General features: G+C 38.1%; 2 protein-coding genes across 2 annotated transcripts in view; one reads left to right on the top strand and one right to left on the bottom strand.

The window, feature by feature from the left end:
* cygb2 (cytoglobin 2) overlaps nt 1-3396 on the bottom strand; it is a 29417-nt gene extending 26021 nt beyond the window's left edge. The window contains exon 1 of the mRNA XM_059340310.1: nt 3365-3396. The gene's annotated coding sequence lies outside the window, so the exon portion shown is untranslated. The remainder of the gene's footprint in view (nt 1-3364) is intronic.
* Nucleotides 3397-5756: 2360 nt separating this feature from the next.
* Nucleotides 5757-16003, top strand: part of LOC131977053 (myosin-10-like) — a 61411-nt gene continuing 51164 nt past the window's right edge. Inside the window, exons 1-2 of the mRNA XM_059340309.1 lie at nt 5757-5862; nt 9086-9469. Coding sequence (XP_059196292.1) covers nt 9125-9469 — 345 coding nt within the window. The 5' untranslated portion in view covers nt 5757-5862; nt 9086-9124. The remainder of the gene's footprint in view (nt 5863-9085; nt 9470-16003) is intronic.

Below are 16003 nucleotides of genomic sequence, written 5' to 3'. Positions count from 1 at the left end.
TTTTCCCTATTCACTATTTCCCCTCATATGCCTTGGCAACATTCACATGGCTATTTACATGCCATGCTAAAAAAAGCACATTTAAATTGGGGGGAATAAGGAAATTATAGCTACTTGTGCTGAAGAGGTGCAGCTGCAAGGGTCAGAGAGTAACTAGCTCTGAAACAGAGATGCATGTAAGAAGATTCTGCTTCTCCACAAACTCTCTCTGGACATTGCAGCAGACAGTCTGACAGGCAAAGAGGAAACTGAGAACGACCTGGGGTAGGAGAGGAAATACATGATACTGTCATTTCTGTCAATGTCCAGGATGCTACGTGATCACAATATTTGTCTTTTTAATCCATCAACTTTAAATCAATTTGTGAAAATCAGATTGTGTATTAAAAATATCCCATTCTCATGTAAAATATGTTGCTTTTCCATTATTATTTTCAGGGAATTCAATTAACTGTGCTATTATATTTTTTATTGCTTTTATCACTCAGACAGTATTGTCTAAATGCTGTGTCAACCCTAGTGTTGAAAATTTAATTTATAACAACAAACGATTAATTAATTTATACAACAAATGTTTTACAATAAAGAATAAATAGACATAGATTAATTAAAACTCCCCAGTTAGCATGCTCATTCAAGCTACATCCCTCATGTTAACAGCTAGCCAGCAAGAACTAGTGTTATATACTGTGTAGTTTGCTGTGATGGAAGAGTATTCTGCTTAATGCGGTGTATGGTTACAATAAAAAATAAACATAATATTGCTTTTTTATGTGTATTTTCCACCCTTATAAGTACAACACTGACACGATTTTAATTGAAATTGTATAAAATTCCCCGAATTCCAGATCTTAAATTTAACAATCCAAACATTAACCATAATCTGTGTAGTTATGGAGCAGCTGGCTCAGGAGGTAGAGGAACCAGGAACCTTTGAATTGTCTCATTTCGGAGGTTCCTGGTACGATCCAATCGGTAATCTCGAGGACTAAAAGCCAATGGGGAAATCTCAAAAACTGCAATTCCTCTACTTGCCACTTGAGGCTGGCTTCTAAAGTAAGTTAAACCCCATAGACACCTATGTTAAAATACCCAACTTTACAGTAGAATTAAACACATTTACAGCTATATCTGGGTACAAAAAAAACGTTTAGTCTCTGTTGTTAATGTCCCTGTTTATGACTGTATGGGGGCAACATTTAAATACAATTAACCCATTTAGCGTTATTTTCTATACAGTCTCTTTGATCCCCAGCTCATCCAGAGACAGTGTCAAGAGTCCTAATGTGCTTCTGATCAACCTTGCATATCAGCCTCTGCCATCAGTGTATGCACATGTGGGTGAAGGGCATGTTTTGTAAAGCGCTAAATAAATGCAGTCTATTTACCATATAAGCCTGCTAGAGTCTATTGAGTCCTAAGAGAAAACGAAAACATCTGAAAGTGAGTTCAGACTATTTCACCTGTTCTTTGATGTTTGAGAATTAAAAATTACCATGAGAAAAAGAGGAATAGCGATTCAAGCAAGATTATTTGTTTTTGGTAAAGGTTAACATAATTTAACCCAACTAAAAAAAATATGATTCCTAGACTAAATTACTTATTAAGATGGAGATTTTTGCAGCAAGTACCTCAAAAAGAGAACATCAATTTATACTTGTGCAGAAAACTGAAGACAGTGCCCATGCAGGTCAAACATGTATCTCTATCCAATCTGGCACTATGGTATTGAAAATGCCACATTTGACATTCCTTATCTGTGCAGTGCAAAAAAAAGAGATGGAGATGGAGATGTTTGATAAACTGCTGTCCAGACAAAAGCAGAATCAGGATGGTGGAGGACGATGCTGATGACAGGTCTATTATGCCACAGAGGCGACTGGAGAAGCCAACAATTGAGAGATGGAGCTGTCACAGCATTTTGCAAAATGCGCCACACCAAAGGGTGTCACTCTGTCAGTCGTCAAGACAAGATTAAATAACTCACTCAGACATCTTGCATCTGCCACTCAAGCTATGCCAGTGCTCAGTATGTGACATAAAAATTTAGAAAGAAAAATACTCTAGTCTAGTATTTATCTGTGTGGAAATCCATAACTGATTCATATATGAAGTGTTACTATAAGTAAACAGAGAGCAAGAGGGGAAAATGAACAGAAAATACAATACCAATTACAGAAAACTGTTTGACTTGAAAGTTTAAAAACAGAAATAATCATAGTTTTATCGCATTACATACAGTGTGTCTTTTATAAAGTATGTGTATTAATGTGATTAATCAACAGCTAAGACAACTGTGCTGCAACCTCAACTAGATCTCTGTCAAGCTGGAGGGCTGCAAAGCTTTGCCTTTACTGCTGCTGCCCTCTACTGTCTGCTGCACTTCAAACAACATGAGGTAATCTTTTTTTGGCAAATTATTTGAAGACTAGGGGGCATTTCGGGTGAAATTATTTGAGTTGTTGGAGGCTTAGATTAAGGTATGCAACTTGCCAGTTTCAGTGGAAACTCATTTGAAATTTGTCTCTTTTTAATAACTTCCACCTGCCCAGGGACTACAGAGAGAGAATAACAAGTGCCTTAATCTTGTACAAAACACTATCTTTTCAAGATTAATGTGTTTTTGTATATCGTCCCTGATGATAACCCATGATAATAAATGTAATAAACTAAACTACTATATAATTTATTTATAATTTATTATTGCACAGACTATTTAGCTGCAATGGAAGTCACATAAACATGCGTATTTAACCACTAAATGTGCATATCTAAGAAATAAAATATAGTTAAAGACATGCAGAGTCCAGAGGGAGCTTCTCTTGACACCACTTGAGGCAATTGCAAAACCTTACCAAGCCTAATCTGATGTGTTATTTATTGGCCATGTTTCAGTAAGTATTGTAAGATGAGTCAATAACAAGCTACCAGTGTTGTTGTTGTTGTTGTTGTTGTTGTAGTTTTAATTACTTAACGTTATATATGAGCAACTGCCTTAGCTAACATAAGGGCACGACTCTTATTTCAGTTCAAGTTACTGGCTCATTTTATTTTTTAATCTCCCAATATCTGAGTGTAAAACACCTGGCTTTTCTGTCTCCTTGCTAAGTGACGCTTTTTGTCATTAAATTGAGCATTTAGCCTATAGCATAAAGTTAGCTGACCTAGCTTGACCTAAATTGTTAGCTCCAGTTAATTCCTCTGGTATATCTGCATAATACACAGAAGTAATGGCCGCTTTCTCTAAAAGATACTTAACCGACAGACTAAAAACAAACATACAAGCGAACAACACAAACAAAACAAAACTCACATAGGGTCGTTTAACTGTAGCTAACATAAATATATCTTAGTATTAACTTACCTAAATGAGTAAAAGTCTTCAAAGGAATCTCAAGCAATCTGTCGCCATGGCAACAGCTTCACTTCTGCATCTATCGTGGACTGTAGGAGTCACTGCACAGTGGCTCTCTGGCGCCATCCTGTGGTCAGTTAGAGCTGGTGCAGTTACTGCAGACTAGTGTGAACAATGTGAAGTCATATTAAATTATTTCTTGTGGTGCTACCATAGCATTTACCAGAAAAAGGTAGTCATCAATCATTACTCGTAAAATATCAGCAGCACGTTTGCAACGACTTGTAAAATATAGCTGCCTTTTTGTAAAGACATTTAACAATATACAAGGAGAAATCCATCCAATAGGGAGACAAGCTGTAGTTAAATTATACTAATTAAATGTAGATCATTTTAGTATTGCAAGCTGAATCCTAAACAGAATATTTTGTTAAAACTGATGGATGTTTTGCAGTAATAATATAGCAAGTCCAGTAACTCCATAAGCACAAATATGTTGTAAAGAATACGATACACTTAAATTCAGTTTGAGAGCCAAGCCTTGTTCTCCACATCGATGTTTTGCTTTAAATATTTACTTATTCTGTTGTGCAGCTCATCGTTCTCAATCGATTTCACAATGCGGCATGTGATCAGCATTAGTGATGTCTGTCTTTATACAACAGAGGGCGCTATTTCAGCACACTAAAATATTAAGCCAGTCTGAAAAGCAAATAGGAAAGACATAATTATTTTAACTGTCCCTTAACCGTCAGGATATACTGTATGTTAGATTCCTGGGTTTTGTTTCTTGTTGTGACAAAGGTTTACTGAGCTTTCGCAGTTACAGCTTCTGGATTTAGGCACTCTCTTGCCATTTCTTTATTTTGAGTCCCCACTTTATATAGTCAGGGTTTCCCATAGATAATTAATATTAAAGAGGGAGAATTTAAATATATTTTTGTAAAATACAAAATATGGTTGTTGTGGAATACCTTTTACACACTTTGCAGTCTTTTCATCATTTAATTTCAGTTTCCTCCTGTTCTGGATTATTGATCTGATCTCATAGTCCTGTTGATTATAATTGAATTTGCCATGTTGTTTAATATTTGTTTTCCTGTATTTTTAAAGACCTTTTTGCAGATAGATAAATAAAATATTTTAATATATAGCACAATATGTTGTATAATTCTACAATATATTTCGAATAAGAAAAATATTTTAAGACAAATAAAATCAAATACATTAAGATTAGTCCTACAAATTAAATGGAAAAATTGAATGATGCAGAATAAGAAACATCAAGATAGAAAAATGACGAAAACAGAGTTAAGAAAATAAAACTAGAAACTAATGTTTAATTTTAGATATATACCTTTAGATAATGAAATAAGATGATGGGAGTGAACAGTGAGTAGAAAGAAACGGCATGAAATCGAAAAGTAAGCTATTGCAATAAGATTATGTGCATCGTCAATATTTCTAGAATTCAGTGATTTTATTTTATCACATGTGTCCGTATAAAATTAACAAATACAACTATGGTCCCACTATTCAAAAGCTGACTAGATCATGTGTTGCAATTCGTCACACTGCTAAAATAAGAGTGACATGAGTGTGTCATAAACATGACATGGGATGTGTCATGAACATTAATGACACTTTGAAGTAACATTAATGCTCATCATACTTGTCATGTCATGTTTCTGACAGGTCATCTTTCTGAAAGGCATGTTCAAAAAATTGCCTCAGTCATTTATTTCTGTTAAGTTACATAATTTACACACAGTATTATCACTATGCCAATAGCCATCCTTTGTTACATCATTTTTAAGTGAAATGATCAATACATGTCATATGTTACACTTTTGGTGAAGTTTTTTGTGTTTCCTGCAAAACTTGAAAAAATGAGTTAGGCGATTATTTTAACAGCGGTACGAATTATGATCGTATACAGCCATGTATTAAATTCTCCAACAACCAAAAAGCTATTAAAACAGTTGATATTTCTGAACTATTAAATATATTACTGTAAGCTCTTCCCCCCTGGCGTAGAATATACATATGGAATGCTTTGGTAAGGAATTGTATATTTTTTATGTTTGTGAAACAAAGTTATAATAAAAAAAAAAGATTAAAAAATACAGCCATGTACAGCTGCAGCAGCATCCACTAGTCTGCAGGTGTTGATATCTTTGGGCGGCAGTCGTCAACTATCAAAGTTTTGGGATGGAAATTATTTTGGACCAATCACTGTCAAGCATCACACTCTGAGGGCCAATCACATTCCAGATTTGTATTGTGGGCGTGTCCCAGAAAAAGAGTGCGGTGGTGCGGTGCGGTGCAACCTCCCTGGCCGGCGAGAGTTCGGTTGAGAGGGTGCTGATGGTGGGGGAGTACCACTGATGAGAGAGAGAGAGAGCGGGCGAAAGAAGAAGGGACTGCTTTAGCACGGATTGTGGAGGACTGGTATATTTATCGGCTGCTAAACACCTGGGCAGGGTTTCTTCATCTGCTGTGTGGCGGTAAGTTCGGCGTTAAGGCTCGGGCCGCTCATTGTGGTGGGATGTAAAGTGGTTAGCTCCAGTAAACGCTAGCTAGCGGATTATTGTGCCATGACTTTTCAATGATGGAGGACCAGCAGCTCTGCTAATGTAAGCCGAAACCGGCGCCGCAGAGCTGTTTATACCTCTCTGATGTAGTCTTAAATTAACATGTTTGATACAGGTATCTGTTTTAGATGTGTACTTTTTTTTTAGCGCTGCGGTGAAACGGTGTGGTCATTGTCCGCTTGCTTTTATCCCCACCCAGACAGACGTCTTTGAGACACCCACACCCATGATGCCTCATCCCTAAAACTCCCATTTTCAAATTAATTCTGGATTGTGTTCATATTGTAATTGATTGACGTCACGAAAGCGCCAGTGTGGCCCCACAGTTGTGCTTCTCGGAGCTGTTGAGTCCATGCAGGCATCATTTCGAGCGGGTGGGATATGAAGCACAGCACGCCAACTTTGAGCTAGCAGGCTAACGTGGCCATGCAGCGGTTTGGCCCAGCCGGTGTGTGTGTGTGTGTGTGTGTGAGTGTGAGTGAGAGAGAGAGAGAGAGAGAGAAAGAGAGAGAGAGAGAGAGAGAGTCCCTAACAAGCTATTCTCACCGCTAATTGCAATTTCTCAACCCTCCTCTGTTGAAATGTCTTCCCGGAGGTGTGGTGTGCTATTTTTCCCCGTGGTTGCAGAGCTGAAAGAGGGATGGAAGTTAACTGTTTTCCCAACTCGGGGAGTGAGGGGATGCAGTGTCACAGGCAGCCAGCAGCCTCACTGATCCCCCGTCCCTTGACCTGACCCAGATTCGTGTCTAATCAGCGCCTGATTTAAGCATGGGACTTGATTGTAGGTTAAATATCTCCGAGCATGCATCAGCTGATGTTGTCTCAGATTAATAAGGAGGAATCTGGACTGGAGCTTTCAGACATGGCGAACGTTCAGCAGTTGAGGGCATCAAGTGCCAGATTTTTACTAAACTCTTCTGTCTTTTTCAGCCCATTTTCTGGAAATGTATGCTTTTATTTTGATGGTGTACTTTTTAAAATCTCACCTGTCTTTTTGAGTTATATATATGGCTGCAACTAATGGTTATTTTCATTATCTAGTCATCATTTCTGTATTTTCTTGAATAATTCTTGAATAATTCTCCAGAATTATTTTTTCTATTTATTAATCAGTAGATTGTTTTGTTGAATAAGTGTCCTGTCAACTGTACTGTAGAAAACATAAAAAAGAAAGAAAAATAGCACTCTCATTTATGCCTCATTTCTTATTGCGCAACACAGTCAGGGTTTCGCATGACTTTTGCAGAGGCTCAAATGGTGAGGTTACTGTACATGTGGGTTGGTTATGCACAGTTATGGAGGTGTAAAGGCTTGAGCATAAGAAGCTATGTGGGCCAAACAAGTCCTTCTGTAACAATTGCAAAGCCCTAAAGCAAAACAAAGACAGCAAATGAATTCACGAAAACACAGAATACAAGTAATTCACATTATCATTTTGTCAGAAAAATATTTAGCTTTTCTTAAATGGTATCATAACAGGTGCTCCCTCTCATACTCATTCTGTTATTGTTTATAAGAGAAGATGATTCAGAAGGCTGTATTCTAAAAGCTGATTGAGACACTAGCTTTGTCATATTTCTGCTCACTTACCTTTTATTTTTCTTTATGCAATAAATATTACACAATATATATTCTCAGGTTCACAGTGTGGATTAAGTGTTTTTAAATGATCCACATTTTTCTACTACTAGTACTTTAATATAAGGTTAGACACCACAAGTCCCTGCTGAGTTATGACAGGCAAGCAGCAACCACCATGGGTGGCTCTGATGAGCTGTGACATTTGACATTTAAGTAGACATGCCCTCAAATTTACTTATTAAACCTGGTGTTCAAAATGGTCACCAAAGCTATTGAAAGCCCAAGATTTTGTGGAAGATATGTAGGTTTTTGTTTTTTTGAAAGACTGTAGTCATTTAAAATGCAATATGAGTTTTCTTGGAGTCAGCATTTAGCTGCCATTAGAGAAGCTAAATCACCCTTTAAGCACTTAACTGTCTGCTTTAACATTCAGCTGTATTGATTGCAACTTCATTTAGTCATTGTCTTACCTGAAATGGTAAAAGTGTTAGTCATGGTGCAACCCCGGTCTGATCTGCAATATATGATATAAACAATTGGATGTTTTGTTGGACCTGGTATGCCATAGTAGCTCTCCCTATAAAATGTGTGCTTGTAATTGGCTGTTGTAGTCAATTTTGCTATACATCTATAAGTAGGACTGGTTTATGACAGTATTGGAATTTTTCTATATGATTTTTGCATCAAATTTAATTTAAGATATTCCTGTCTGTTATTTACCCATTAAGAACTGCTCAATTGCTTTTACAAAAACGTGTTATATTGTGATAAGAATAAAATATTGTAATATAAAATTAGAAGCCCAAGAATATATATATCAAAAGTCAAGAAGCACTCAAGGCCAATCTTACTTTGTCAGTTGAATCATTGTTTTCTTTGCTTTATCATTATACACAGAGTAGGGCTGCTAGTAACAATTGTTTCCATTATCAGTTATTTTGTCGGTTATTTTCTCAATTTATCCTTTGATCTATAAAATGTAAGAAAATACTTAAAAATGTCCATTTCAGTTTTGATAACATATTAAAATGGAGAATAACAGAAAACTTCTGTATTTGAGAGGCTGAAAACAGCATTTTTTCATTAATATTGCTCAATTAGTTGACTTCTGGTTGCTGCTCATAGTAATGCATGGTAACTGCTAAACCATTTTTAAACTGGCGCTAGCTGCTCTACTGCTACCCATTGTCATTGGGTCTTCAGCTAACAACAGGGGTTATAATGAACACTTTATTTATTTCACTTGGTGGAAAAATCAATTATTTTTTCTAACCTGGCAACTCGAGATTTGGCCTTTTTCACATTTTGACATATCACAGAAGAAAGAGCACAGTTGAAATGATTGATGGCTAAATTTAATTTAGCTGCTTCAGGTTCTGGGTCCTGCTGTGCAAGCCTTTGCTTTTCATACAGTGACAAGTCAAAACGTCTGGAATGTGAAAAAGGCCAATCAAAATGAGCTTTTACTGTGTGTGACTGTAGTCCAAAGCATGGATTGTAATTGTAGCATATTTGGTTGGCCAGACAAACATTATGCTTTCTCTCTTTCCTACAGGTGGCGTAGTGTGTTTTCTGCTTCTGGTTTCCAGCAGAAATGTCACAGAGGAGTGGGCAGGAGGACCCGGAGCGGTACCTCTTTGTGGACCGCGCCGTGGTCTACAACCCGGCCGCACAGGCCGACTGGACTGCCAAGAGGCTAGTATGGATCCCGTCAGAACGCAATGGCTTTGAGGCTGCAAGCGTTCGTGAGGAGCGCGGAGATGAGGTGGTGGTGGAACTGGCAGAGAACGGGAAGAAGGCGGTGGTCAACAAGGACGACATCCAAAAGATGAACCCGCCAAAGTTCAGCAAAGTAGAAGACATGGCCGAACTCACCTGCCTGAATGAAGCCTCCGTGCTTCACAACCTCAAAGACCGCTACTACTCTGGCCTCATCTATGTAAGTGTTTGTCATTCACTCATAACAACTACCTGCAACGTGTAATCATCATCTTCCACATTGAAGCAACTAAGTTAAGGTCAGAGCAAACATCAACAGATCAGTGGGTTTCAACCCTTACAACTGTTATTAACATCGAGCATGATATAACTGCCCTATTTTTATGGGAATGTTTCACACTAAGTCAATCTTGATTTTGATTTCGTACATCGAAATTGAAAGCTAATTTCGATCAATGTTCCATTTGTCCATTAGTCCCTCAACAAATAATAACATTGTGATAAATATAAGCTATATCTTTTGTTGGCTCTTGATTTACATCTAGTTAGCTCAGTGTAATGCTTTGGGAAACCAAGTCAGTCAATGATGTGTTGTAATGCAGTGCCTTTTACTGAATTAGTTGATTCCCCCAGGATTCCTTCATTCATGTAGTCTAAAATCATGAGCAGGTCATTTTCAGTGTCTTAAAATGAACAATGTATGTCTATTGCATAGCATTCATACTTGAGTCTCTGAATTTAAGAGACTAAGAAACATTTCCTTCAATGAACAAGCCATCATGTCCTACATAAGCTGCCGATTTCCCCTGTGATTATGACCCACTTAGTGACATGCATTCCTGGAATAGCCCAGACACGGAGCTTGTGGGCCACCTGAGACCTGGGGAGGAGGCAGGGGCCGAGGGGTTCACCAAGGCAGAAAAGAGCTGTGCTAAAATACATTTTACTTGAGGTAGATTGTGAGAATGATAATTTTTTTCCTGATGCAGTCATATTGGTCGATTACGTACTTGGTAGATGATTAGGATGAAGACAGACCAACATTTCTCCGCTCAGAAAGAGATTTACATTAAATACGATCAGAAAAAACGGGTACAGCTGGGATTGTGCGTGTACATCATTTAGAAAAATATCTTTCCCTTGAGGTCAGGGGATTATTTCGTCAGTTGTTACGGTTATATTAGGTTTTGAGGGAAATTAACTGCAGTTGAAAAGTACTTGTGGTTTCCGCCTTGGCCATTGAGATGGAGCTTTGGAATCTTTTTGGGTGAAGTCATGACATTTGAAATGTTAATGAAGACACTATGTATTCTTTGTGTTGATGAGGCATGATTACATCACTTTCATCATCCAGTGGATGGCCTGCCAAACCACCAGCACTATAGCATTATGTCCCTCAGTGGAATAATTAAAGGAAAGAATCCATTCTCAGGTACTCTGTTGAGATTCAAACGGTTTGTGATACTCAGTTTATTCCAAGAGCTATGTTGCATCAGTGTATGTATACTTATTTACTTTACCCACTTTACTTGACATTGGCTTTGTATACAATGATTTGCTGCATTACTTTGATGCATTTTAGCAACTCTTACTATGTTTTATGGATCCATATCAGGCTGTAAGTGATAACTGTTATGTGATTATCATCATTGTTGCAGTTTTGACGATTGACTAATCATTTAACACCTAGGACAAATCCCCTGTCTTTTACAGCATGGAAAATACTTTTAGATGGTGATAGGAAGCAGGAAAACCCCCCACAGTTTTCTGGTTGCATCTTATCCTACAAGCCAGCAAAAAATAGGGTAAATATCATTGTTTGATCCCAGAGCTGTGTTTGGGTGAGGCAAGATTTAAGTTCAAAGTCAAGCTTATTAGGAAGCAATTTGATCCGCTTCTGTCAAAGATTGGACTTATATTTACATTAGAATAGAATTATACCTGCTGGTTATGATTGATCATTCTCACATGACATGTGGTGCATGTTGCTGTGCCCTAAAATTGAACTATGTTTATCTCAGGGTGCAGCCATCATGCCCTGAAAACAGGTGCGCATCTACATTGACAGCTGTGTATTTGAGGGGGCATAAAGTGTGAAAGTCCTAGAATTCAAAACATTATAATCCACTGAGTCTACTACAGTTGGTGTCTTTTTGTGAGCAATATTTAAATTTTATGATGATCATTATTGATATAGATAATCTGTATTGAGCTTCACGATGCACAATTTTATAGAATAAGACATTAAACTGAAAGAATCAGAACCCAAATCAAATGCACTGCTTTGCCGTTTTAGATATTTGTTTGTGGTGTTCTGCTGTATTGTAGCTAAATATAACATTTAACTGCTTTATAATTAATGTAGTGGGCAGCGCGAGCTCTGCTGTGTGGTCACTGTCTGCTGATGGCTTCTTGCCAAGAGACTGCTTGGTCTTTTTGTATCTCTGGAGAGCAAAAGCTGTTTGACACCATTTTTTAACAATGATGACCTTACCATGACTATAACCTTACAAATATTTTCATATTTAGCATATTTAGTCACATAAATCAAAAGGTAATCTGTGTGTAGACCTGTTGACAAAAGTTAATAATTGATTCCAGATTCTTCATATGATGTAACAAAACTCCCTCCTACACAACCTGCAGCAGTGTAGTCATCAAGTACACTTTCTATTTATTCAATTGCAAATACAGCCAAAGTATAAAGGACATCTTTGTATTATTAAGTATTTTCAGAGGGCTTATAAGGGAGAAAGAAGTGACCCTAGCCCCATCTGTTAGCTCAGGGAGGCCTGTGCTGAGTCACACTGCAACCAAACTGCCTTAACAGAGTTCTTTGTGTTCACCGATAAGCAACAGCTGTCTGCTGAAATAACTGAATTTTTTCTCTCCAGTTTTTCTGTCAGAAAACCCATGCTTAAATACACAGCCGATCATGTCAGCTTTTAAATGTTTTGGCTGTTCGGCAGGGTTTCAGACATTTTTTTCTTCTGATCCAGTTTACATGCATAGTAAATTTCTTTGCTGATAAATTACCACCTTATTGATTCTTCCTCAAAACCAAGGTCCTTAAATGTAAAATGAATAGGGAGGTTTTCTATTTGGAGATTTGAGTTGCATTCATGCAGAACTCTATTCTCGGTCTTAGACTCTCATGGTCATTTGCTTTAGCATTCCTCACTCTGCATGTTTTTCTGTCCTGCTTTTGAGGATTGTGTGACCTTTTAAGTCAGACTAGCATAGCACAGCACTGACATTAACTGGCTAATTTCTTCTGTCCACACAGCAGGCAGTAAATGTAACTGTGATAATCATGCTTCAGACTGGTTGACATTAGAATATGAGAGAGAAAAGCATTAAATAAATGTGAAATGTCATATAACATGGTTCAGTCATTGAGATTTCGATGGATATACCATGTCATGCCTGGCTTTGCTGATGAGCATGATTGAACAAATATGGTCCAAGCCAATAGCTCAGGAGAAAGGAGGACTGACTATAGTAATGATGTCATTGTGATGTTTTATTGAATGCCACTATATGCTCAACCTTTGTGGCCTTGGTGGTGCTGAGTGCACATTCTGAAGAGGATGGCTGGCAGCTCCAGGCTGAGAGCTTTATGTGGATGCTTGTCAGCCTTCATCAGCAGACTGTCTCTCTGTTCATTAAGGCTGCCTCTCACTGGAGCATGGCTGTCTTTGTTCACAACAGAACCTGGACACAAAGTCTTATTTCTCCTGAATGTTTTCTATCAAGAAAATAAACATCAGGCCACCCGTCCAAGATTAATTTTTTTAGTCCACATACAGACAATGATGAGTTGTTATCTTCTTGTGGTTGCTTCACTGGTCTCCATTCACATCTAGACCCCTTTAACCCTCTGAACCCCAAGCATTTTCAGGGCATTTTTTGCTCCTGTCACATTTTACATACTGTGGTGTTGTTTTTCACTGCAACATACAGTATAACACCTGCACCTCAATGGAAACTGAACAATCATGGCTAGAAATTTGGGAGAAATCAAAAATGCCTTTTGTGCAGTATAAAACAGTTATAATGGCATAAACCATGAAAATATAAAAATAACTAAGTTGATTTATCTGCTAATTGATCTAACAAAATTAGAATAAAATTAAATATATTTATACAAATCATTCACAACTTCCTAGTTGTGCTGAGGAGTGCGACATTTAATGTTGTTTTTACAGAATCTGGTTGTTTTTTTTGCAAAATATTAAATAACATTTAGAATAAAGTGATTTTGAAGAAATATCACTATTTAACTTCTAATTTTGGTTACTTTTCCCTAGGAAACTTTTGTCACACATGGCCTTTTCAAGGACCGTTGGAATTTTTGTTTATGACAAATGGAGTTTTGTGTTCTTCTAAAATAAGTTTTTGTGCTTAGGGTTAAAGGTAATTACATCTCCAACACTTTTATCCATCCCTTGATTTTGACTCATTTGCTAATTTGCTGTGTTTTCTCTATACTGTGTAGAAACCCAAGTTAAATGCACGCAATGACATTATGCTTCCCTGTTCTCACGAGTCATGATGCTTGATGAAGGCGTCACAAAATGAGCCCAACTGTAATTCCATTACAGATTATTTGCATTTTCCTTTTAAAGCCTTTTTTATGCTGTCATCTTCTTTGTGTCCCTTTGCTTGGTGGAGTCGATTCCTCTTAGCTGTCAAAGCTGCTTGGATTTAGGTTAGTCCCGTCTCAGAAGCAGCCAAAAGCAGACGGTGATGACAGGTTCGTCATTTTAATCGAGTGCCGTTGAGTGAGATTAAGAGCACCTAAAGATTTGGAGCAAAGACAGAGAATCTTCACGGTCTGTCTGGGCGTTATAGGAAAAAATAAAAATGTGTTGTGTTTTGTTGGCACAAAACAGGGTTTATGAACCATGGTAAAGCCCAGTTATGCCAGAATAGAGGACACTGAATCATGCAACAGCAGAGACCCCAGAAAATGTTTCCCCTTTTCTCATTGAGAGAGGCTGAGGCCCTGTTGCTAAGCACTGCTTGATTCACAGACATTCATTTGGACATTTCCGCAGGGCTGGGAACCCTTTCAACTGTGACAGAGTTCTCCTCTGTTCGCCATAGTTTCTCCGGGTTGTGGGCTCAGGGCTGTCTTGACCATTTCAAACCCATTGATCAGCTCAAAATAACCTCCATTATGTTCTCAGAGATTCATATGTAGTTCAGCTATCAGAAGATATTGTTAAATGTAGCAGTCCCTTTCCAGTGAGCAGACATTCTTTTGTGCAGACGCTGCGTTTTGAGCAAGGAATGAAACACAACACGCTGGCGGGCTGGTGTCTTGTTATGCCTGGTTGTGTAGGTGTACAACCCCTTGCCCTCAGAGCCCCACTAATCCCTCCAGTACCCCCTGGGGTCCACCGTCAAGGACAGCCAGCTGAGTCATTCCTCTCCCCGCTGCATGTGGCCCATGCTGGGTCAAGAGCACTGATCTGTCTGCCTGGCGCTGTGCCCACCCTAGGGGGCTTGGGAAGGGGTTGTTATTGCAAGGGTCCTATAGTACACCCTGCGCTGCATGAAGTTTATTTTTTACAGGCAATTCCAGTTAGCAAAGTGTGAATATTCTTCCTCAGCAATTTAATTCAGTGTTGCTGCTGGTGATTCCAGGGTTACAAATCTCTATGTGGCCAGGTTGCTGCGCAGAGCTGTGTCCAAAGCATCTGTGTACATAGAAGAGGTAGGAAGGGGGATTTTAATGGCCATCTGGTGACATTACCCCACTACCACCACCACCGCCACCCGCCACACACACATGGGCTACTGCATCACATGACCAACTGCAGGGACAGCAGTGTTTTACTCCTGTATGCATATCTGAGCGTTTAAATTTTATCCCCATTTAGCAACTTTGAGCTCCATTACTATCAGCATTTTTAATGTAATTAAAATCTTTATTTGACTGAAGGTTTGGGCAATAAGTGATCATTTAATGTCATAATCATTATGTTGATATTTCGCTATACGATATGCTACACAGGGTTGTCGTGGTAAAAGGGATAACAACATGTTCACACATACTCATTTTGATAGTTGTCTTGGGGTGAAAGTGCATTATTTTGTCCAGCATTTGGAAATGGTAATTATTGGACATAACTCTAGTTCTTTAAATGCGTGCTTAACCCTCTAACTTCTGTGTTGTTAATGAATTTACAACCATAAATCTACACACATTTGCATGAAACAAGCATATTTGTGCATGTTGATAAGAGTATTACATTCTTGAAAAATCTCCCTTTAAGGTATACTTTTAAGCAATAAAAATGTGTGAATCATTTGCAAATAACTACGGACAATTGTGTGACTAATCATATTTTTATATATTAATCGATTGACAGCCCTAATACTTATTTTTGTAGTATTTGTTGTTTTTTGGTTTACTAGAACATGTCTTTTACTATAACAAAATCCTCTAATACATCTAACTATAACTAATATAACTTCTGTCTTGTTAAGCAGTGTATATATGAAGTGATAATGTTGCCCAGCCCTGGTTGAGTGTTGCAGAAACATCGCAGTGTAGTTTTAGGCTCCACAGTATCAGACGACAGATATTTGTTGGGTATGTGTGAATATGTGGTGTGATCCTCCAGCCAGGTGACAGTTGTGATGTGTTTGTCAGAGGTTTTTTTTTCTCCCTCAGTCACACACATACAAAATCCCCTTTGCTCACACAGCATGCTTTGGTCATGTCACCATTGTTCCAGTTCAA

This window comes from Centropristis striata, chromosome 1, assembly GCF_030273125.1.
Source record: "Centropristis striata isolate RG_2023a ecotype Rhode Island chromosome 1, C.striata_1.0, whole genome shotgun sequence".
In the NCBI taxonomy this organism is placed as follows: domain Eukaryota; kingdom Metazoa; phylum Chordata; class Actinopteri; order Perciformes; family Serranidae; genus Centropristis; species Centropristis striata.
The sequence above is the reverse complement of the archived record's forward strand: the minus strand, read 5'-3'. Positions and strand labels throughout refer to the sequence as shown.